General features: G+C 43.6%; 1 protein-coding gene across 1 annotated transcript in view; it reads left to right on the forward strand.

The window, feature by feature from the left end:
- LOC310933245 (junction plakoglobin-like) overlaps positions 1–25,576 on the forward strand; it is a gene marked incomplete at both ends in the record, with an annotated part of 426,266 nt that overhangs the window by 94,112 nt on the left and 306,578 nt on the right. The window contains 2 exons of the mRNA XM_083896680.1: positions 21,940–22,059; positions 23,521–23,739. Of these exons, the coding sequence (XP_083752806.1) occupies positions 21,940–22,059; positions 23,521–23,739 (339 nt within the window). The remainder of the gene's footprint in view (positions 1–21,939; positions 22,060–23,520; positions 23,740–25,576) is intronic.

The following is a 25,576-nucleotide window of genomic DNA, read 5'->3' on the forward strand; positions in this document are numbered from 1 at the left end:
ACCAAACAACACTTTTTTGAACAGGGAGACAAGGCTGGGAGACTCCTGGCACAACAGGCTCGTGCAGTTAGTGCATCTAGAATGATCTCTAAAATCAAATTACCAGACGGTAGTTACACCTCTGAACCAGTTGAGCTTAACAGAGTTTTCTCTGAATTTTACACCAAATGATATACCTCTGAGTGCCCCCCGATCACTAGGATGGCCCCCAACCCCCTAGAATCACAACCTTTTCCGCAAGTCGATGGAAACATGGCGAGGGAATTGGGAAGACCGGTCTCCTCTCTGGAGATACAGGAGGCAATCAAAGCCATGCAGAACGGGAAATCACCCGGTCCAGACGGCTTCACAGTCGAATTTTATAAGGCATTTTCAACATTGTTGGCCCCTATATTAACAAGAATGTTTAACGATTCCTTTAAGGAAGGACGACTGCCAGCAACTTTGTCAGAGGCATCGATTTCACTATTACTAAAGAAGGACAGAGATCCCACTTCTTGTGGCAGCTACAGACCAGTCTCACTTTTGAATGTGGATTATAAGATCCTGACAAAAGTTCTCTCTCTCCGCCTTCAGAATGTGTTGTCATCCATAATTTCATCGGACCAGACAGGATTCATGTCAGGGAGACATCCAGTTTTTAACACCAGAAGGCTGTTTAACATCATCTTCACACATGCATCAGACACTCCAGAAATTGCAGTGGCACTCGACGCAGAAAAAGCCTTTGATAGGGTGGAGTGGGACTATCTGTTCTTTGTCTTAGAGAAATTTGGCTTTGATCCTAATTTTGTGTCTTGGATTAAATTTATGTATGCTATCCCTCAGAAGACACTGTCGCTCTCCAGCGGGGGACCCGGCAAGGGTGTCCACTCTCGCCCCTTTTGTTTATCATAGCCAGAGAGCCACTAGCCATTTGGCTTAGAAACCAAGATGAGTTTGAAGGTATAGCTCGTTATGGCTTGGTCCACAAACTTTCTCTATATGCTGATGATCTTCTGTTGTTTATTTCAAACCCCTCATCCTCTCTTCCTCACATATTTTGGATCAGTTTGGCCGCCTCTCAGGGTATAAATTAAACATTCAAAAAAGCAAAGTGTTCTTTGTTAATGATTTGGCGAGGTCACTCCCACAGACCACATTCCCTTTTAAAATAGCTGGGGAGGGATTTAAATATCTGGGGGTGTTTGTTCCTAGCTCTTTCAGGGAATTGTTCTCTAAGAACTACCAGCCACTGTGGGCCCTTCCTTTATCTGTGGCGGGATGGGTTAATCTCATCAAGATTGTTATTCTTCCCAAATTTCTGTATTTGTTTCAACATATTCCAATCTGCCTCAACAAGTTTTTCTTTATGAACCTGGACCAACAGTTCAATGCCTTTATCTGGCAGAACAGGCCAGCTCGGATCAAAAAATCCAGTCTTCAGCTCCCCTAATCTGAAGGGGGACTGGCACTTCCAAACTTTCGTCATTATTTCTGGGCCTGCAATATCCCTAAACTACAACACTGGATCCAGTGCAGTCTTAATGACACCTACCCACCTTGGGCCCATACTGAAATGTCATCATCCCACTGTTCTCTACACTCTGTGATTTGCTCACTGTTGTCTATATGTGTTCATAATATATCACACAACCTGGTCGTCACCAACACAATTAGGTCTTGGCTTGAGGAAACAACACGGTCTGCTTAGGGCTTCGGCCCATACTCAATTTTGAATAATCACTAATTTCTCCCCTCCTGCTCTGATCCCACTTTTCGCACATGGTCGAACAAAGGCCTCAAATCACTTAACAACTTATATGTGAGAGGCACCTTTTCGTCTTTTGCGTCTCTGGCAGCTAAGTACAATTTGCCCAATAGCCACTTTTTTAGATTCCTCCAAATAAGACACTTCATCCAAAAGGAGTTTCCACACTTTTTGAACCGCCCCCCCAAGCTGAAATTGACCAATTTCTTTCCCTTGATGCTGATCAAAAAGGACTGATTTCTAACATCTATAACAGGATTGGCCTCTTGAGTCCAGTCCCCACATCATCACTTAAGTGTCTGTGGGAGCAGGAATTAGGGGTGGGCATAGACGACAACCAGTGGGGTAGCATTCTAGAACTGGTCCATTCTTCATCAATATGTGCCAGACATGGCCTTTTACAATGTTAAGTGCTCCATAGAGCCCACTATATCAATGCTAAATTATCCAGAATATATCCTGATCACAGCGATACTTGTCACCGTTGCAAACCGTCTCCAGCTGACCATTCGCACGTGTTTTGGTCGTGTTCAAAGCTGTTTAACTTCTGGTCAGCTATATTTAAAACTCTTGAACAGACCCTTAACATGATTTTGGAGCTGAACCCTCTCACTGCCCTTTTCGGTCTACCACCAACTGAAAACTTGTCTAGAACTGCAAAGTGTGTCATTGCCTTCACCACCCTGCTGGCCAGGCCTTACTATTCTTCTCAATTGGAAGCAGGCTTCCCCCCCGAGTCATAATAGATGGTTACAGGAAGTTTTACGCTGTCTACAACTAGAGAACTTAAGATCCTCACAAATGGGTTCTGTGGCTTCCTTTCGGAAGACCTGGGACCCTCTGTTAACCCTGATTAGAGACAAGCTTACCATCACCCCTGGTGATGCTGAGCCCACCCCCTAGGCAGAGCTAAGCAATGGAGTGAATACCCCCATATTATCATATTATTTTATTTTGTATTATTATTTTCTTATTTATTTATGTGTATAATTTGTTATTTTTCAGTCAGTGGTGTATTTATTATTATTATTATTATTATTATTATTATTATTATTATTAGTATTAGTATTATTATTAATCCTTTTTTTTTTCTTGTTTTCTTTGTTTTGTTTTTTCTGATATACCTGTATGTACAAATGTTTATTTAGTATGAATGTAGGTGTATGTCATGTGGTACACGCACTAATCACCAGTCAGTGAAACTTCTCTATAACCATATCGGGAAGTTGGAGGGTAGGTATTGCGAGTGTTATGGTTGGGACTTTCTTTTCCTTTCTTTCTTGATAAGTTTCAGTTTATCTTGAATACGTCATGTAATACTGTCTTGTATATATTGACTTGTTCTGTCTGGAGAAGGAAAAACTAATAAAAAGCTCACATAGAGTGGTCCTGTTGCACATATGTGACCCGCCACGGACCAAGCGGGAACAAGTCGGCCGAGCGCAAAACGAGAAAAACAGGAAAACTTTTTTTTTTTTCAAAATTAGGGACTTCCGTTTTTTTCAAAATTACACAAGTTGAAGTTTTGAAGAAGCCGCTACCGGATTCAAATCACAGTATTATGGGTCTTAAAACCATAAACTTTGTGTTTGAATTAAGGTTGTTTTATCGCTGTGAATCGCTCCTAGTTTGGGTGTGGTGATCTCACATTCCAGAGCTTTTGTTGTTTTTTCAGCCAATCAGCTGACGATCACGGAGAATACACATGGCTAATTATACGGAGAGAGAGAGAGAGAGAGAGAGAGAGAGAGGGAGGGGGAGAGGGAGGGGGAGAGGGAGTGTGTCGAATGTCCAGCGTATGTGTGCAGTGTGTGTGTGTGTGTGTGCAGTGCGAAATTAAAGCGTGATTATCATCAAAGCAGTCATCATCAAAGCTTTGTTTGACAAAGGAAGGCAAAGAGAACAGGACAATAAGTCAGCTGTGGCTGAGAGCTTCTTCACAAGGACAGAAAAAGCATTTTAAGCTAGCGATCTTTATGCTAACGTGTTAGCAGACTTCATCGTCACAAAAACAACAAACAGATGGATTATTCCGCGGCTGAAAGAGAGCAGGACACACACGGTAGTTGTCTGAGATGATGACATGACGCCAGCACCGCGCTATCTCCTATCTAATTGGACTTTTGGAGGCGAACAGACGTAAAACTGCGACGAAAAGGAAGCACGCCCGGACCTCTTATCTGATCGGAGGCACTGAAGTCTGCCGGAATACCTTTCAGTTTCTTATGGGGTGAGTTTTCCTGAACGTTGTTAATCTATGTTATGTTGGGGTTCATTCAAAGTCACATACAGGGACGCTGTCTTTTAATAATCCACTGTGCGTTTCATAAGGCCGTTTGGCTACATTGTTATTAGCTATGCTTGCTTAGCTCGCTAAGGTCGGCTAAGGCTCTTGGTATGTGTATAAATTGATTTCTATACAATAGCCAAATATTTATATAGACTGCAATATGTAATCTGTAAAATGTGATTTTTTTTTGGGAAAAGTAAAATAATTATTTTCATTGTGGTTCTTGCTGTCAACAGGTAGTGGAACACAGCTCTCCTGAAAGTCGCCTCAATATTCCGCAGCTTGTTGGAACGGCAGATGGCAGAGTGATAGTAAAGACCATCGACTGGCAGACACATCTGAGTCCCTACTTTCGAAAGCTTTCACAGATCAAGAGTTTTCAGCACTTTAGGTATTTATATTCAAAATTCTGCATTTTATTAATAAAAAAACCACGAATGGACATGATAGTGTTCCATGTGAACAGTGAGCCATGTTTTAAATATCCTGTTGTGTGCTTCTATTCTGTCACAGTTTTGATGACAACAGACCAGGTGTGGTGCTTGCTCAAACTCACAGTGATGCAGAGCCTATCGAGTTTCAGCTACTGCGCAACCCAGGAGTTCTGCCCCCTGTTGACAGTCTTCCCGTCCTGGCCCCACCTGGACTGACCATGGACAGGCAGACGTATCTTTTTGAAAAAATCAGGCCTTTCTGTTCTGATGAGGCAAAATACTTCACATGCCCAGCACCAAAGGTTACAGCACAGATGAGGAAGCAGAAGTGGGTGCGTTTGTGATGTCATCATTTAGTCCGCATATCAACTGTGATGGACAGAGTGGGTACAGCCACATTGTGGGGGAGGAACTGGTATTGAAGATGATAATATAGTCCATGGTCTGGAAAATATTGAATATTGTGTTAATCACATGTCTGTTAATCACATGTGTGATTCATGCATGCAAAGGTGTGGCATTCACAAATAATTCAATGCAATGTTAGGTTTCGAATACGGGAGTTTCATCTCAAAGCATTTGAATCATCAAACTGAACCTGCGGGTGTACAAAATCTCAAAGAGGGCAGTGACATGCTCCTCTTACGACTTATAATACGCTCATCTGACCGAACAAAAGTTTTGATGTGCGCATCATTCTCATTGTAATAATACAGTGCAGAGCTAGCGAGCTAAGCAAGCATAGCTAATAACAATGTAGCCAAACGGCGTTATGAAACACACAGTGGATTATTAAAAGACAGCGTCCCTATGTGCGTCTGTATGTGACTTTGAATGAACACCAACATAACATAGATTAACAACGTTAATGAAAACTCACCCCATAAGAAACTGAAAGGTATTCCGGCAGACTTCAGTGCCTTCCGATCAGATAAGAGGTCCGGGCGTGCTTCCTTTTCGTCGCAGTTTTACGTCTGTTCGCCTCCAAAAGTCCAATTAGATAGGAGATAGAGCGGTGCTGGCGTCACGTCATCATCTCAGACAACTACTGTGTGTGTCCTGCTCTCTTTCAGCCGCGGAATAATCCATCTGTTTGTTGTTTTTGTGACGATGAAGTCTGCTAACACGTTAGCATAAAGATCGCTAGCTTAAAATGCTAACAGTCCACACACCAGCAGTCTCTGTGCTTTCTCTGTGAAGAAGCTGCCCAGCCCCAGACTTATTCTCCGGTTCTCTTTGCCTTCCTTTGTCAAACAAAGCTTTGATGATGACTGTTTTGATGATAATCACGCTTTAATTTCGCACTGCACACATACACACACACACACTGCACACATAAGCACTGGACATTCGACACACTCTCTCTCCCCCTCCCTCCCTCCCTCTCTCTCTCTCTCTCCCCCTCCCCTGCATATTAATTAGCCATGTGTATTCTCCGTGATCGTCAGCTGATTGGCTGAAAAAACAACAAAAGCTCTGGAATGTGAGATCGCCACACCCAAACTAGGAGTGATTCACAGCGATAAAACAACCTTAATTCAAACACAAAGTTTATGGTTTTAAGACCCACAATACTGTGATTTGAAGCATGTAGTGGCTTCTTCAAAACTTCAACTTGTGTAATTTTGAAAAAAACGGAAATCCCTAATTTTGAAAAAAAAAACGTTTTCCTGTTTTTCTCGTTTTGCGCTCGGCCGACTTGTTCCCGTTTGGTCCGGGGCGGGTCACATATATGTAAGTTATGGAGGTCTACTCACATATATTAACTTGTTTTTATGGTCAAAAACCTCCTAGTTGCTGGAAACGAGCCGATAGAAATCTGTCCTTTTTGAAGCACTTGTCAGCCGCGCTATTTCAGACATAAATCTCGCCTGAGAAGACAGACTGTGTTGTGATTGGCGGTGGATGCACTGCTCTTCATTATCAAAACATTGTTTTAACAATGTTTAAAAATAGCTTCTTCACGACTCCCCGCCGCATTGCCTTTTATGACTTTGACCCGGAGTTAGACCCAGAGTCAGAAGACACTGTCGCTCGTGAAACACCTCCACAACGGACGTTATTCTTCTTCTGCGGTTCAATGTACGCAACCGGATGTGCCCGGACTAGTGCCCGAAGCAGGACGATCGCGTTTCCAGGGAACCGCTGTTTACATAACTATAACGGGATTTTCAGAGATCTCGCTGAGATTACAATAAAACACAGCGTTCTCAGCTAAGGCTGAACTGTTTGTTTTGAAACTTCAGGACTTCATAAACAAGGTAATGACGCAGATACACACCAAAAAAACATCGCTAATAGGAACTTCCGGTCTAGTTCCGCTTTAAAATCAGCAAAAAAGTCAGCAAATGCAGGTTTCTCAAGATGTTATACACCCTGTCAAGAATGAAGAGCTTTGCATCCTCTACCAGTGTTCATGAATCAACCGACATTGAAAATGTCAAAACGCTCTGTGTTGTGGTTTGTTGTTTTGATGAGGGAACAACAGGGTTCAGACCTGCTTTTGGAAGCCTGTGCAGATCTTATCAGAAGAAAACAGACATTTTGGGGCGGTGCGTGGCGCAGTGGATAAAGTGGCCGCCCCATGTAGAGTCTTTGGTCCTCAACGCAGGGGCCCTGGTTCCTGCATGTCATTCCCTCTCACTCTGCCTCACCCTTTCCAGTCTATCTCTACTGCATACTATCAAATAAAGGCAAAACCCCATACAAAAAAGAAAACTTTAGAAAGGCTGTACGTAGAAATGATGAAATCATTTACAGAGGCAGGCGTCCCACTTCAAAACATTGTGTGGTTTGGGTCGGATGGCTGTAACCTTGGATTTCCACTGGACGCGGAACGGCGGCGACGCGGTTCTGCTTCGTCCTCTGCCCGGCGTCAATCCCCACCGGGCGCGTTACGGCAGCGGCACGAAGCCTTGGGAGCCAGCTGTATTCACGGAAAATAGCGCAATAATATCGAACGGACGCGTGTTCGCGAGATCCAGCGATAGACTGTGTGTATAAAGTAAACAACAACAACAAAGCTTCTTTCATTCTCCTACGTGGAAGAACTGTTGATCTGGTGTCATAAATGATTTTATGTTTCTCCACTTCAACAATCAGTCTCTCGTCGTACATTATGACTCTCAGAGACGCTCTGATTAATTGACTGTTTACCTGGCAGCACCGGTGACGACGTAATGTTGATGTGAAGTTGTGACAAGCGATATTACCTGCGTATTGTGTTTTATTTTGAAAGGGGAGCGGAAATGTTTTACTTTGATTCTGCGTCGCTTTTTCCTCTCTGGTGCGATCTGCTTCGTTGAAATTTACGAGGTTCAGCAGCGGCAACGTAAAAAATAGAACTGATTCTATCGATAGCGATGCGGTGCGGCGCGCCGCTTCTGGGCCGCTGCTGAGACGCTCTGCAGCGCGTCTGGTGTAAATGCTCTCATTGATTAGAATGGAAGCGATTTGCAACAGCGACCGCGCCGCTGCTGTTCCGCGGCCGTTCCGCGGCCGTCCCGCGGCCGTTCCGCGTCCAGTGGAAATCCAGGGTAATACCATGATGGGAAGACACAACTCTGTCTCAAGTTGTCTAAGAAACGATTAGCCAGGGATCACCATACGCCAATGAGGCGTGCAAGCAGCTTCCTCGCCAGTGCGAAAATTTAGCTGGAGACATTTATGGTTAAAAGTGCTAAACGTGTGGCTGAACTTCGTGATTTTCAGGATATTTGCCATGTTGAACCCCACAGAATACTGAAGCATTCCCAGACACGATCGCTGTCACTGACTGAAGTTATCAAAAGGATATCCGCACAGTGGGAAGCCCTCCGGCTTTTTTTCACTGACCAGTGGATTATAAATAAAGGAAAATCATGAAGATTTACAGGGTTTTGCATACCACTGTATGACTACACAAATGATAACAGAATAAGCCACCCCCCCCCCCCCCCATATTTTTTTTTGGTTATTTCATATCAAATCTTTAGAGGATATTATATCCAGTTTTTTCATGTATGGTATATGTATTGTTCTGTGTAGCAGTGTAGCTCACAACAATAGTATCTGTACTCATACAGAGCAAGGTGCGGTTTCACTGACAGCTCAGACCAGGAGGCGGTTGTGCTATGTAAATGTGATGATTTTGTCTCTTGGCTCTCAGAGTAACCTACATTCAAATGGCCATATCTTCTTCAAAAAATATCAGATGTACATGTGTTTGACATTGTTGGGAAGCTTAGAAATCACACTTTCAGAATCTGTAAATACTTCCAAATGTCCCTAAGTATACTTGTGACCGGTTTTGCTATGGCTGGACACAAATTAGTCTCGAAATGAATGCTAAACTTTAGAAACAGAGGCATATTTACACAGTCCACAGGTAAGCTGGTTATTTGTAGCGCTGCTCTTTCCCTTTAAAAAACAGACTGCTGCAATTCCACTGTGGGCGAGCTAAGCGACACAAGGAGCTAACACAGCTAACGTAGCTACCTGGTAAACGGTGTATGGACTCCGGGGCCGCGGCACAAAAAACTAATTTTAACAATCGGGAGGCATTGCCCGATACGCCTGATGGCCAGTCCATGCCTGCTATAGCGCATCAATAGACTTGTTATTTTGGTTATGACGGGTGTACAATAATTTTCCTCCAAATGCGATCATTTTATGTCTCTGTTACGATAATCCTATATCACATTTCGGCGCAACAGTGCAGTGTGAATGAATCTAATGTATGATGTACAAGATGTGTCCAGCAACCACACAAAGAGAGGGGCAGCATATTAAGTCAAGTATTTATTAACTGACCAAGGATCAAGAGCTTTCACAACCTTTACCAGATACATACAACAAACATATGACAAGATAGTGCAGTCAAATGATTAATTAAGTGTAAAGGAAGTGCAGTATTGGATCTTTAGATGTGTTGCTAAATGCATCTTACGATACTCTCTTACACAACAGTCCGATTGTCTGATTTACGTGAAGTTTAACCTGCAGTTAAACCCTGAGAGATACAAACATCAACAATGTTAGCAAACAATCTAAAGAACGTAGCTTCAAATGACTGCTGTCCGCTGCTACAAGCCATAAACAGCTAATGCGTATGAAAGCGTGAACTCCGTGGCACTGGTCAAACTACGTGTACTTATCAGTTAAGAGCTGGGGCCGATTAAACAAGCTCAATTCTGTGTGTATTTTTAAAACGGTGAGCTTCGCTTAGAGCGCCGCCACAAGAGAGGCGAACAACTTATTGGGAGACTTGAAGTGAAGAGAAGTTATCCCCTCCTCTCTTTGCTCAATTTACATATCACGCATGCATGTTAGTGCATGCACATAAATCGTCATTAAAAATGCATTGGAGGGTATGTTTTTCTTTTTTAACATGAGAGTCAATGGGAGAATTTTTGGGCCATTCTCCATGTCAGTCAAATCGCCCCAGAAGAGTCGGGACAATAAAACGTGACTTTAATCTGAGAATTCTGATTGGCCAATGACACCCTAGAACACTTATAATAACTACTTTTGCTGGCATAGATGGCTGAAAGGAATATTAGTACTAAGGATCTTTGGAATTGCTGAGGAAAAAAATTATCTTTCTCCTCCTAGTTGGTAGGGTGTGGCCCAAATAGTCCCTATACACCGTCTGCCCCGCTCAGACGGCCGTTTATCCAGTTTATCAGAGTTGCTCCGTGAATCAGCAAGCCACAGTGCATGCAGCCGGAGCTTTGCAGCCAAGTGTAGCCAGAGCCTGCTGCGGCACATTCAAGTGCCCACAAAAGTTCCTCAGGCGCCGATTTCCGGCCACACCACAAAAAGCAAGTATTTTCCCTCACAGCCATATCAGTTTGAAAACTACATACTGTTGTTCTTTTTTAGTTTACAAGAGCCAGAGCTGGTCGCTACTGTTAGCAAAGATGGCAGACACCGTGTTTACATTCTGGGAATTAAATCTCGTCCAATGGACGAGAAAGTCTCGTCCCCCTATGGCTGAGTCAAAAAAGTGCAGAAATGGCAGTTGTAGTTTCAAACACTGAAAAGAAGCTATCCCATAGCAAAGGGAAAACAGATTTTTTACAACTGAGTGGAAAATAGTGGGAGGGAAGCACATTTAAAAAAAATATATAAAAATACTATTGCTATACTAGCAATACAAAGCCACATGAAAAGTCGGTGAAGTATCTCTTTAATTGTTATCTTAAACTTAACACTTTACACTAAACCCACTATGGGAACAAGCAAACTAGTTATTTCCCACACAGGTCCCCTGAATAGATATAAAAAAAATCACTATTCTGCAGAAGTCATGTTTAATCTGTATAAAGTTTAAAAATCATGTTTAAACTGGGCTGGAGTAGCTGAATGGTTAAGACCGCTACTCCTGTGTGCAGAGACATCATGGTCACCATTTCAACTCCACCCCTGGCTGGTTGTACTCAATAGGAAGTCGTTCTGGATAAAAGCGTCTGCTTAATGACATGTGATGTAATGTAATCTGCACACACACACAATAAGTGGATTTTACAATATGTGTCCAGCCATGGCAAAAGCGTTCACAAGTCTACTTTGGGACATTTGGAGTTATTTACAGATTCTGAAAGTGTGATTTCTAAGCTTTCCAACAATGTCAAACACATGTCCATCTGATCATTTTTGAAGAAGATGTGCCCATTTGAATGTAGGCACTCCTCAAACTGCTTTAGGGAGAAATTCAGCCTGAAAGATTTCGACCTTCTTGAGGAGCCAGGCCAATAGCTGCTCATTTGCATCACATTAACATGGTCACAACCCCCCACCCAGTCTAGCTGTCAGTGACATCTGATGTCTGATAGCCCACAGGACAGTAACAGTGTAGCAGTTTGAAAACAAAGGAATGAATGTAGTTCATGTCAATGTAGTGTTATTTGCTGTAAGTACTTCAGTGGACTGATAAGAATCAGAATTTACTTTATTGATCCCCAGAGGGAAAACAAGAAAGGTGAAAGATAGATACATACTTCAAATATCAAATAAAATATATCTAAGTGTGTGAAGGAGAGTTCATATTTTTCCAGACCATGGACTATATTATCATCTTCAATACCAGTTCCTCCCCCACAATGTGGCTGTACCCACTCTGTCCATCACAGTTGATATGCGGACTAAATGATGACATCACAAACGCACCCTCTTCTGCCTACTCTTCTGTGCTGTAACCTTTGGTGCTGGGCATGTGAAGTATTTTGCCTCATCAGAACAGAAAGGCCTGATTTTTTCAAAAAGATACATCTGCCTGTCCATGGTCTGTTGGCATCAAAGCTGTGACAGAATAGAAGCACACAACAGGATATTTAAAACATGGCTCACTGTTCACATGGAACACTATTATGTCCATTCGTGATTTTTTTATTCATAAAATGCAGAATTTTGAATATAAATACCTAAAGTGCTGATAACTCTTGATCTGTGGGAGCTTTCGAAAGTAGGGACTCAGATGTGTCTGCCAGTCGATGGTCTTTACTATCACTCTGCCATCTGCCGTTCCAACAAGCTGCGGAATATTGAGGCGACTTTCAGGAGAGCTGTGTTCCACTACCTGTTGACAGCAAGAACCACAATGAAAATAATTATTTTACTTTTCCCCAAAAAAAATCACATTTTACACATTACATATTGCAGTCTATATAAGCATTTGGCTATTGTATAGAAATCAGTTTATACACATACCAAGAGCCTTAGCCAACCTCATGTATAGATGCCACACTGAGGCCTTGGACACATGGGTTGGCAGCAACTTCACATGCCAATCCTTATGCCCAGGATTCTGAAAAAAAAAAAAAAAATACTTGTTTCAGATCATGGTTCATGTTAACAGGCACTTTATCACTGAATCAGTATAGGTTGATCAGTAGTATTGCTTGAATTATGTGTGAATGCCACACCTTTATGTGCATGAATTGCAAGTGTAATTAACACGTTCATCACACATTGTGTTAATCATGTGTGATTCATGCATGCAAAGGTGTGGCATTCACACATCATTCAATACAATGTTAGGTTTTGAATACGGGAGTTTCGTCTCAAAGCATTTGAATTATCAAACTGAACCTGCGGGTGTACAAAATCTCAAAGAGGGCCGTGACATGCTCCCCTTACGACTTATAATACGCTCATCTGACCGAACAAAAGTTTCGATGTGCGCATCATTCTCATTGTAATAATACAGTACCGAGCTAGCGAGCTAAGCAAGCATAGCTAATAACAGTGTAGCCAAACGGCGTTATGAAACGCACAGTGGATTATTAAAAGACAGCGTCCCTATGTGCGTCTGTATGTGACTTTGAATGAACACTAACATAACATAGATAAACAACGTTAATGAAAACTCACCCCATAAGAAACTGAAACTGATAGGAGATAGCGCTGTGCTGGCGTCACGTCATCATCTCAGACAACTACCGTGTGTGTCCTGCTCTCTTTCAGCCACGGAATAATCCATCTGTTTGTTGTTTTTGTGACGATGAAGTCTGCTAACACGTTAGCATAAAGATCGCTAGCTTAAAATGCTAACAGTCCACACACAGCCGTCTCTGTGCTTTCGCTGTCCTTGTGAAGAAGCTCAGCCACAGCTGACTTATTGTCCTGTTCTCTTTGTCTTCATTTGTCAAACAAAGCTTTGATAATGTCTGCTTTGATGATAATCACGCTTTAATTTCGCACACACACACACTGCACACATACTGGAAAGTTCCAGGCCTATCTCTCCCCCTCGGTCTCTCTGAGTGAGAGCTGCATATTAATTAGCCATTTGTATTCTCCGTGATCGTCAGCTGATTGGCTGAAAAAGCAACAAAGGCTCTGGAATGTGAGATCGCCACACCCAAACTAGGAGTGATTCACAGTGATAAAACAACCTTAATTCAAACACAAAGTTTATGGTTTTAAGACCCACAATACTGTGATTTGAAGCAGGTAGTGGCTTTAACTTGTGTAATTTTGAAAAAAACGGAAATCCCTAATTTTGAAAAATAAAAATGTTTTCCTGTTTTTCTCGTTTTGCGCTCGGCCGACTTGTTCCCGCTTGGTCCGTGGCGGGTCACATATGATGAAGTGACATTTACATATTTTCACTCACAATTTCAACTCATTCATCATCAGAGTACAACTATGTTTTGAGAGATGTTAATTAGGCACAGTGTTGGGAAGATTACTTTGGAAATGTAGTTGGTTACAATTACAAGTTACCCTGTTGAAAATGTAATAGTAGTGTAACTATTTCAATTACTTTCTCAAAGTAATGTAACTAATTACATTTGATTACATTTTGATTACTTTTCTTTATTTTGAATGAAATCTCTCAACTGTTAACCATTTTCACATTTTAAGACCTATAGTGTGATAAACCTTTCAGCAGTACTTAAGACTATATAAAAACAACATAATAACCATATATTATGAGTCTGACCATAGGTCTGTACTGTGAAGGAGGATCACTTCCTCAGTAAATGGAGCGACAATGGGCTGATTTCAGCCAAGATGAGCAGGTTGTTTTAATGGAGAGAGTATGAGCGATACAAAAAAGCCTGAAGCAAAAGTGTTGCTGCAAATATGACAAGAGGCTGATTTTAATTTCTGACAGATCTACATTGAGCTTCTTTTAAATATGAACCTTTAGAGCAACAACAACTGTTGTTTTAAACTGTGTTTTATATTGTTTTCATATATTTCACTGATCACAATTATAAAATGCCAGTGTGTGTTTTATTGAAAGTGAGGCTGGGTGTGTGTATGAAAATAGGTTACGGTGGGTTTTTTAGGTGCTGTAGCTACAAGCAAATCTCATGTTGTCTCTGTACAAAGACCTTTTTAAATGTGAGAAAACAGAGTAGACCTACTCAAGATTTGTGTTTGGGCAACACATAACAGGCGAAACAATTAATTTATTTATGGCCACATTAAGTTAAATTATCTGTCCTGCTGCGAGCGCACGACTTCTTTCAGTGGTGACTGTATATAAAGGTAAATAGGCTATAGCCTAATAAATAACCTCATGACGCTGAGCAGCTGAACATCTGTAGGCGGACACGCTCACAGAGAAAGTAAGCAGCAGCGGTTCATCGCGATCTCTCCCTCCGTACAAATGCTCCGTTCTGATCCAGCTCAATTGGAGTTTGGTGACGCCAGCTGTAAATGAGTTAAATAGTGAAACTGCGGCGCTTTTATAGCCAATGTTATGATTAAACTGGTCGGGACCAGGTTCTGCTCTGTCTGTATGAAGTGTTTATTGTATTTCCAGCCCAGGAAATACAATAATGTCGGCACTGCCGACATTATCGCTGCTGAGTCTGACTGCCGCCGTACAGTTGAGTCGAATGGCACATGACCAGAGAGAGCCAATCACAAGCGTCAGTTTTGGAAGGAGGATGTTGATTTGAAAAAAACTAAAAACAAACATCAATCCATGGGGAAGAAAAAACGGATAAATCCGAGCTTTTGTGGCGATTTTTTTTTCAGATGTAACTTAAGTTGTAATCATTGAAATTTCCAAAAGCAACTGTAATTTAATTACATATTTTCTCCCAGTAATGTAACTGATTACAATTACGTACATTTTGTAATTAAATTACATAACGTCGTTACATGTAATTCATTACTCCCCAACACTGATTAGGCATGGGGCCGATCCGATCCAATATCGGTATCGGGTCCTGATACAGACATAATTCACGGTTAAGTGCGTGTGTGTGTTTTATTATCGTGGCTGTGTTTCCCTTCTTTTTGATTTGCTCCATGATGATTTCAGCAAGAACAACGCTGATCTGCGATTGTGTACGCACTGATCCAGGATTGGTTTCACCTGGCTTGATGAATCCGTGTCTGCTTATCCTGGCTTGGTCTTTGTGCAACCAATTGAGCCTGGACACCCTTGTTTTTGATATCATGTCATTTATCCTGGATATCTGAAACCTAATTTTGTGCAACAGGCCCCAGGTTTGCACACGATCATGCTCTACTCCAGTTTGGACCTGATGTTGTTTACACCTCTATGGTTGCACAAAGACTCTCTGTGAGTAATGTAATTAAACTTTTGCTCACAGTGCTACCATAGCAAGGGCAGTCAAAGATGCTGCAAAAATGACTGATGCTGAATTCTACCTGCCAGACTTCACTGTGCCCTTTGAATCCATGGAGATTGACTGATACATACATGACAGCTTGAAATTCCTGATCCTTGCCTCAAATGTGCTTATTACTATTTGGAAATAGCACGAGAGGACATTATTCTCAACCTGCAGTATCCTAATATCTTGAACAAATTGACACAATCTGGCGTTGTGGCAAACATTCAACTCCGAATCCATAGATAGTGTCACTGCAAGTGTTGCATTAGCATAACATTCGCATTAGCAACAAGCAGTGTAATGTGGTAATGTTGCTGTGCAGACTTTTTTCACAGCCAGTCTGAGTTCGTATGAAAAGTGTACGAAAAAGTATGAACCTGTTTGTGTGTGTTGTGATTCAACTTTGTAATTGGTGAGAAAATACTGTTTTAATACAAATGATCAATTATTTTTAATAATTCATTTTGTTATTAATTTTCTTAAAACCCTTGCACAGGGCACCATTATGTTGTGGTTCAACAATATTGGCAATCATTTGATTGATAAAATTAAAGTAATAAACATAAATTAATTTGTTTTAATAATTAATTAACTTTAGTTTGGGGCACCACCCTGAAATCAGGGAAAAGACAATTAATCTATACCTTTCAAAATCAGTCAAGATATCCCAATTGAACAGTAATGAAGGTATGAATCCGAGCACTGACTCTCTCAACCACTGTTTGTCACAATATTCATGTACAAAAGACACAGACCATTACTTTAAGTGAACAAAAGTAACAATTTATTACATCCAATAACAAGAATCAATTAAACTGTCACGATCTCACCTGCACCTTCCTCACTATTTTATTATTATTTGTATTATTGTTGTGCTGCTGCTGTTTCTCCTCACTCTGACTCTGCAGGGGGCGTGGTTAACCTACTTCCTCCAAGACGCCGGTGATTGTCTACACCTGCGCGGCTCCGCCTCACCTGCTCCAGATGAGCAATCAACGGGGCTAAAAAGCGGAGCCTTTCCTCGTCACCGGCGTCAGATCGTTTTCTCACGTACATGGTAACAGACATGCTATTCGTTCTCCCGCTGAAACTTTCCTGCTCTGGATACTCACCCGCCTGTCTTCGCTCCAGGTTGCCACGTCTCCTGCCGCTCCACTTACTCACTGGTTGTTTCCTGTTTCCCTACGCTCCTGGGATCCTTGTCTCCAAACTTGTGAGTTCGTTCCTCGCTGGAACACTGCCATCCTGCCGAGCCACCCCCGCAGTAGCTGCAAGGACATTTTTCCTCCTGTCACCCTCTCTATCCACTATCGCTTCCTTAGTTTTGGAAGTCGCTTTTTGTTATTTCGTTTTGTTAATAAATATACTTTTGTTTTGAAATATACCTACGTCTCCGTCTGCTTCCGGGTCCAACCGTAAACTAAATCCTGACATAACGATCTGACCAACATGGACCCGGCGGACGTTGACGCTCTCAGACAGGCTATTTCCGCACAGGGCGTTCTCATAGGTCGAAATAGTCAAATCCTATCCGAAATCACGAACTCGCTCCGTGAGTTAGCCGCTAACACCGCTAGGTCGGCTAATCCTTGCGTAGCCGCAGCTGCTTCCGCTAATCCGGAGCGGGACGCGGTCCCTGGTAGCAGCAGATTAGCCACAAGTCGGGAAAGAGCGGCGAACGTTCGTCGTGTAACCAGTCCGTCACAGTCTCAGTCCAATAGGCTACTTACCTCGGCACCCATTCCTCTTCGTCTTCCTCTTTCTCCTCCTATCTCTGGTTCACCTGAACCGATGCAGCTGGGTCAGACTCGGCTCACCTCCGCTGAACGGACGGTGAGGCTGCAGAGCATGCCTGTATTGTGGGGGACTGGACCATAGGTGAAACACCTGTCCAGTTCGCCCAAAAGACTAAGCCCGTCAGCACACGCAGGAGTGTTGGCGGGCGGTGCCGTTTCCTGCTCGGCCCACAAACGGGTTGTTCTTCCTGGTCAGCTGCGGTGGTCACAACAGTCGGTTTCCCTCTCCTGTCTGGTCGATTCTGGGGCCGACGATTGTTTCATCGACCTACAGACTGCCAACCAAGCCGGGATCCCCACGGTACCCCTCGAGGAACCGAAGGAGATCCAAGACCTCGACGGCAGAATCCTGGCCACCGTCACACACCGAACTCAACCCATCACTCTGGTACTCTCCGGCAACCACCATGAACTTCTGCAGCTCTTCCTGATTCTGTCGTCTCCTGTCGTGTTGGGTCTTCCCTGGCTGGCTCTACATAACCCCGCTTCGACCGGACGTCAGGTCAACTTTCCGGCTGGAGTGTGCCATGCCATTCTCGTTGTCTCCGCTCTGCCATGCCTTCTTCTGCGGTCGTTCCTGTTCCTGCACCTAGGGCTCCGGACCTTTCCACGATCCCCAAGGTCTACCACGACCTCGGGGAGGTCTTTTCAAAGGAGCTGGCGCTCTCACTTCCTCCCCACCGGCCGTACGATTGTGAGATCGACCTTCTTCCTGGAGCTACATTACCTTCCCGACGCATGTACAATCTGTCACAGACTGAACGATCCTGCATGGAAGAGTACATAAACCAGTCATTGGCCGCCGGACTCATTCGTCCCTCGTCTTCTCCAGTCGGTGCAGGGTTCTTCTTCGTTCAGAAGAAGGACGGAACGCTGAGACCCTGCATCGACTACCGCGGCCTCAACAGTATCACCGTCCACAACAAGTACGCCCTCCCTCTTATGGACGCTGCGTTCAGCCCTCTCTGTAAGGCCAAACTATTTTCCAAGCTCGACCTGCGCAACGCCTACCATCTGGTGCGCATTCGGGAGGGCGACGAGTGGAAGACTGCTTTTAATACTCCGGTTGGGCACTTCGAATACCTGGTAATGCCTTTCGGCCTGACCAACGCTCCAGCAGTATTTCAGCACCTGGTGAACGACATCCTACGCGACTTGCTGGACAAGTTTCTGTTCGTCTACCTGGACGACATTCTCATTTTCTCCGAGACCGAGGAGGAACACATGTCCATATGGTGCGGCAAAGACTGCTGGAGAATAAACTGTACGCCAAGGCCGAGAAGTGCACCTTCCACGCCTCACCTGTTCCGTTTCTGGGATTCATCGTGGACCAGGGGAAGCTGTCGCCGGATCCAGCAAAGATCAGTGCGGTTAAGGACTGGCCCACCCCCTCCACTCGAAAGCAGTTGCAACGGTTCCTGGGGTTCGCCAATTTCTACAGGCGGTTCATCAGGGACTATAGCAAGGTGGTGGGACCTCTTACTCGACTGACTTCTCCACAGCAACCCTTCTCCTGGTCCAACGACGCCGACGACGCCTTCAAACACCTAAAGGTACTCTTCACCTCTGCACCTATTCTCTCCCACCCTGATCCCTCCCTACAGTTCATTGTGGAGGTCGACGCCTCCGACACAGGAGTGGGTGCGGTGCTGTCCCAATGCTCGTCTGCCGACCAGAAGCTGCATCCCTGCGCCTTTTTTAGTCGCCGCCTTTCTCCAGCGGTGGCCAATTATGACGTGGGGAACAGGGAGCTGCTGGCGGTAATCTTGGCGTTACAAGAATGGAGACACTGGCTTGAAGGTGCGTCTTTTCCGTTCATTGTTTGGACTGATCATAAGAACCTCTCTTATCTGCGGGATGCCAAGAGGCCTTCCATGCCAGAGGACACGTCGGCGTTCATGCAGGCCTGTCCCATCTGCGCTCGGGGAAAGACCTCCAACCGCCCTCCAGCTGGTCTCCTGAAGCCTCTCGCCATCCCTCGCCATCCTTGGTCCCACATAGCGGTGGATTTTGTGACCGGTCTTCCGCCTTCACGCCTGAACACCACGGTCCTGACGGCGGTTGACCGGTTTTCCAAGTCGGTCCACTTTATTCCTCTACCCAAGCTACCTTCTGCCACCGAGACTGGGGATCTTCTGGTCGACCACGTTTTCCGGCTCCATGGTTTCCCCCAGGACATCGTCTTGGACAGGGGGCCCCAATTCACCTCCCAAGTCCCAAGAACACTGCCATCCTGCCGAGCCACCCCCGCAGTAGCTGCAAGGACATTTTTCCTCCTGTCACCCTCTCTATCCACTATCGCTTCCTTAGTTTTGGAAGTCGCTTTTTGTTATTTCGTTTTGTTAATAAATATACTTTTGTTTTGAAATATACCTACGTCTCCGTCTGCTTCCGGGTCCAACCGTAAACTAAATCCTGACATAAACAATTTTATTCACCAACATTGAATATCCAAGGTTATTTGAGTGTGTGTGTGTGTGTGTGTGTGTGTTAGTGAACAGGAAGAGATAAGATAAGAGAAGGGAGTGAAGCGGTTGATAGTCACTCCCCTTTTAGGACCAAGACGGTGGGAAAATGCGCAGTAGCTGTGACTGTAAATGCACACCTCCACCGAAGATGGCGCCAAAAACATATTAACATCAGGCTGCTGATCTTGGATCGAACACGCGACAGCATGGCTGTAGGAGCACATGTTCGACTCAAGATGGCGCCTGTGAGACCTTTCATTCATGAATGAAAGAGAGAGAGAGCTTGAAGCGTGAGCGAGAGAGAGAGCGATCAGCGTGTTCTGTGAATGAAAAACAGGATCGCGTGTGACGTAAGTTAATGGCATTGAAAATCACACAGACTTGACGCAGGCGAAGCCAGGCCAGTCTGTGAGTCGTAACGTTTAACAGCCATTATCTCACCACGTGATCTGCCTGCTCTCTCACAGCGGGGAAGATACCTGCGCTGCAACGAGGCACTGCAGCGAGGCGCTCCGCATTCAACAGTAAAACCACAATAACGAACACAAAACGTAAACAAAGAAACGTGGTGATGATGATAACACAAATGCGAGCGCGTGGGTGTGCAATCCACCACGTTCACAACGAACACAAAGAAAAGTTAACAAACACAGAAACATAACCTAACTCTGCCCAGAACACGTTGCCTCTCACTGTAAGCCGATATCAGGTTGTGTGGTACGTCCGTGGGTCCGGTTCAGTTTGTTGGAGTCGGGGAGTGTGGACGGGCTTCTGAGTGGAAGCAGTGCGGGCATCAGGTATGGAGGGATGCGCCGGCGGAGGAGCGATCCTCACGGGTGGAGGAATGGAAGCTGGCTGCTTCTTCAAAAAGGGCATTCTCATTTATTACAGTGATCAATTTCTCTACCTGGCGTTACGGTTATGGTTATGTTATGGTTATGGTTATGGTGATGGTTTTATTGTTTATTGTTTATTGATGATCCCCATTAGCTGAGACACAAACGCCAGGCTAATCTTCCTGGGGTCCTTTTCAAAAAGTACAAAATGAAACAACAATACACAGATCCAGTTACAAAACATACACAGATCCAGTTTAATAAAAGAAAGGAAAAAAGGAATGAAAAAGAAAGTTCTCAAAATGGTAACATAAAGACTAACTAATAAGTCTGAAGAGTGACATATTTCTTAAATGCTTTTTTTACTTGAAATAGTCCTAATGTTTAAAGGTGAAGTAAGTAGTTTATAGTGCCATCTAGAGGAGAGGCTGAAATTTACGAAAAATAACTGCTCTGCTCACCCCCCTGCTCTGCTCACCCCCTCCCTTCCCTGAGGGCTACGGTATCCTCAGCCAGTCAAATGTCGACCACGTCGTCTTTCTCCGTGTCAGCAGATGAGGTTCGTGAGGCGAGGGAGAGGGCGAGCTACCGTGGCCGGAGCAGACGAATCGGAGAGAGTGGAGGCGGGACTTCCGCTACAAGTAAAGCGACGCTTGATTTGTTCTCTCGCGTTTGTCCTTACAGGCTCCGGTAGAAACATGGCGTCGTGGCAACGCAGTAGCGGCCCGCGACCATGTTATTTTACATGACTTTTTGAAACACTACGAAAATGAAACAAAGAATATTATACAGCGACTAGACAATGCAGGAGCACATAACATATATACAAAAGTGGATTTTTGGTCATATAAACCCATAAATACTACACAGTGTCTATAAAGGAAGAGTATTCCATAACAAAATGGCTCTATATACACAACAGTGCGTTTAATAGACCTTGAGTTGAACCTGTGGTACTGTAGTGATGAACATCACCATTATAACCAATACAATCTGATTAACAAGCGCTGCAGGATACTTGCTGTGAATAATGTTTCGAATAATTAACAATAAACTACTGGATAACCTATGAATAACCTTCAGCCATCCAAGACAAGAATGCATTCAGTCAAAACTAGATCTATCTGAAAGAGAAGAGTAATGCCCAGAAGTCTTACTTTATTATCTTGTTTATTTGATTGTTCTAAAATCTGTAAGTTAAGTGTTGGATTTTAAGATAGGCTATTGTCGTGGACCCTCTTGATTCAAGAAGTAGATTGTACTGTTGTCTTCTCTCTGTAGGAGGGGTTAGATGATCTGCTGCAGATACTGGTCACTCAGCTGGGCTCAGATGATGTAAACATGTTGACCTGTGCAACTGGCATCCTGTCCAACCTCACCTGTAATAACTCCCGTAACAAGGTACATCAACATAGAATACAATCGATGCATCATTCAAAAAAATGTGTACATTTAATTCCTGTTGTTTACTGTTTACTTTTTTCTGTGAATTTCCAATAAGTGAGTTACAAAGAAACAACTAACAATTGTTTTATATACGCCTCAGCACATATGCCATGTGGATGATTACTGTTTCCTCAAATGTTATTCCCTGTCTCGCTCTCTGTCTCTCTCTCACTCACACACACACACACACACACACACACACACGCACTCGCACACACACACACACACACACACACACACACACACACACACACACACACACAGGTTTGTGAAGCTATTCTTTTTAGGACTCTGCAATGACTTACAGTATATTAACTTTGACAACCTAACCAAAGTGTTCTTCTTAACCATTACTAGTTAATGACAATGATAACCTAACCACAATTCAAAACTTAGACCTAACTTAGACCTAAACTTAAAAATTAGGTTCTGCCTAATAGTACTTACAAGGGCCACGTTTCCCAGATTCGATCTTTCTTAAGGACTTAAGAAGGCTCTTAAGAAGGAATGGCTAAGAAGGAGCGCTAAGATACGGGTGTTTCCCAGACGCGTTCTTAACTGCCTTCTTAGGAGAACCGTAAGATTGAAGCCAAAGAAGCTTCTTAAGAAGCTCTTAACGAGAGCTGTTCACCACGGTGGTGCTGAAACTGAATCAATTGATGCCAGGTAAATCGATCACCCACCGCTTTATCAGCGCATAAGTCACACACATCGCCCCGTGGTCCCCCCACACAGGTGCAATTAGGCTCAGGGGCGCCTGCAGGAATTAATTCTATGGTACGCACGCCCATCAACGTTACACAGCCCTATAAAGGCTAAGTTACCTTTAGATTTGTTCTAGCGTGCCGTTAATGTATGGCGTTTTGACAAGCACACCAGTTGTCTACCTTGTTATTGCCCATCTGGAATAACTACTCTAGCTTTACTGCGTCCATCCTTTCTATTGTCGTTGTTTATAAGAACTTGGGATATCCATGATGAGTACTGAGTTAGTGGATTAGCTTCATATTATGTGCTGATAACCATATATATATATAAAATAAAAACAAAACAAAACAAAACAAAAAATAATAAAAAAGAAAACAACAAGTAACCTAGTTGCGCGTCTATGCTTATGTTTCCTTCTTAGTGAAAGATCTTCTTAAGCTAAGAGCGACTCTGGGAAACACGTTCTTCTTTCACAGCGTTCTTAAGAGCGATCCAAAGAAGATCTTAGCGTTAAGAGCTTCTTACCAAATCTGGGAAACGTGGCCACGGTCAGTACTTAAGAGGGTTAGGGTTAGCACACACACACACATACGATCCTCCATGTTTTCAGAAGTGATTTGATGTGCACTAATGAAGTTTCAGTTACAGACGTGCTGTTCATCACATTTCACATTAAGCCTCTCCTCTTTTTATCCCCATTTCTCTCAGACTCTGGTGACTCATAGTGGTGGTGTGGAAGCTCTCATTCATGCAGTGCTTCGTGCTGGGACGAAGGAGGATGTTGCAGAGCCGGCGGTGTGTTCTCTGCGTCACCTCACCTCCAGACACCAAGATGCAGAGCTGGCCCAGAATGCTGTGCGGCTGCACTACGGTATCCCTGCTGTGGTTAAACTGCTTGGTCAGCCATACTACTGGCCTGTAGTAAAGGTGAGGGGATGCACTGTTGTGCAGTGTATTCAGATTAGATGTAACTAAACATACATTATCTCAAGGCATTTTACATAGTATGGCAGAGACCTTACAATATTACACAGAGCGCTAAATACCCAGTTCACACAGTGAGCAGGCACTTGGTGTGAGTGGATAAAAAAACTTGTTTTTTGTCCCTTACCTTCAGATCACGGAATAAACAATTTGCTATCTGACAGTGACCTCAGTGATGCTGCTCTGATGTCTAATTAATTCATATTATCACGTGAAAACAAGCCATGTTATGCAGAGAAAACAAACTGATTATTCCATGATCTTGAGTAAAAATATAGTCGTGACCATGGTCGTTCTCAGCTTCTGTATGGGGTGAACGTGAAATAGAATGGGCTACAGGTTCCCAACTCCAATTACTACCTGCACTTGGTTTGTGTATGTTCACTAGTGGTGTGTAGAAAAAGATTCATTGCAGAGGTGAAATTCACTATCAATAATTGGTGTGTGTGTGCAAATAAAACTAATTCTCAATTGTATTAAGTACTGTAATTTCCACAGTTTAATGTTATTCTTAAAACAGTAGTAATATCTGTAAATTATACAAATATTAATTATAATCATATTGTAACAATAATGTCAATACTGCTACTAATAGTAATAGTAAAAAGCCTTGCAACTGGATCTGAAGCCATAGAGTCACAGGTAACCAATTGTTTGTGTGTGGCATGGCTGGTCAATGTGTCCCTGTGATGGACTGGCGAACTGTCCAGGATGTACCCCACCTTTCGCCATATGTCAGCTAGGATTGGCACCCACGTCCCTACAAACCTCATGTGGAGGATAAAGCAGTAGTAGATAGATGGATAGATAACTATAAAAATGATGATAATAATAATAACAGTAATTTCTAATAACATTTTGACGGCATAGCCATAATACAGAGACATTAAAATAAGGGCTGTCAAAGTTAACACATTAATCATTGCGGTTAATACAGCCTAGATTAATGTGATAAAACAATTTCACACAGTTAACTCAAGTTTGTTTACTTCTGGTGTGCACTGAACTCTGACATAAAGGACTTCACAGACTTTGTGGCAGGAGTGTCATTGAACTACGATCGGTTTTTAATTGTTGGGGATTTTAATATCCACGTCTATTGTGAATCCCGTCCTTTGGTGAAAGACTTTCTGAATCTCATTGATTCCTTTAATCTCACTCAGTCCGTGTCTGACCCAACGCATGAGAAGGGACACACTCTGGACCTTATCTTATCCTTTGGTCTGCAATTAAATGTCAGTGAGATTTGTGACACACGTATATCCGATCACTTCGCTTTAGGTCCGACTCGACCACTGGCTTGAGGAGGGAAACGTGGAATGTGGGATGGATTCTGAGGGACTGGGGAAGTTTGAGACGGATGGAGGTGGCGTTAATGATTCTGTCAATGGGGAAGGGACCGATGCACCGTAGAGCCGGGAAAGAGCGTCAGGTTTGACGTTCCGAGTGCCAGGGCGGAACGTCAGGGTAAACTTGAAACGCCCCAAGAAGAGAGCCCAGCGGGCTTGTCTGGAGTTCAGGCGTTTAGCGTTCTGTAGGTAGGCTAGGTTCTTGTGGTCGGTCCAAACAATAAACGGCTAGGCGGTCCCCTCTAGCCAGTGCCTCCATTCCTGGAGAGCCAGGACGACAGCCAGGAGCTCCTTGTTTCCGACATCATAATTTCGTTCCGCTGGAGAGAGACGGCGGCTGAAGAAGGCACAGGGATGGAGCTTCTGATCGTCGTGGCTACGTTGGGAGAGGACCGCCCCCACCAGCCGAAGTACGGATTGAATCGCCGACA

This window comes from Microchirus variegatus (genome assembly GCF_963457635.1).
Source record: "Microchirus variegatus genome assembly, chromosome: 10".
Lineage (NCBI taxonomy): Eukaryota > Metazoa > Chordata > Actinopteri > Pleuronectiformes > Soleidae > Microchirus > Microchirus variegatus.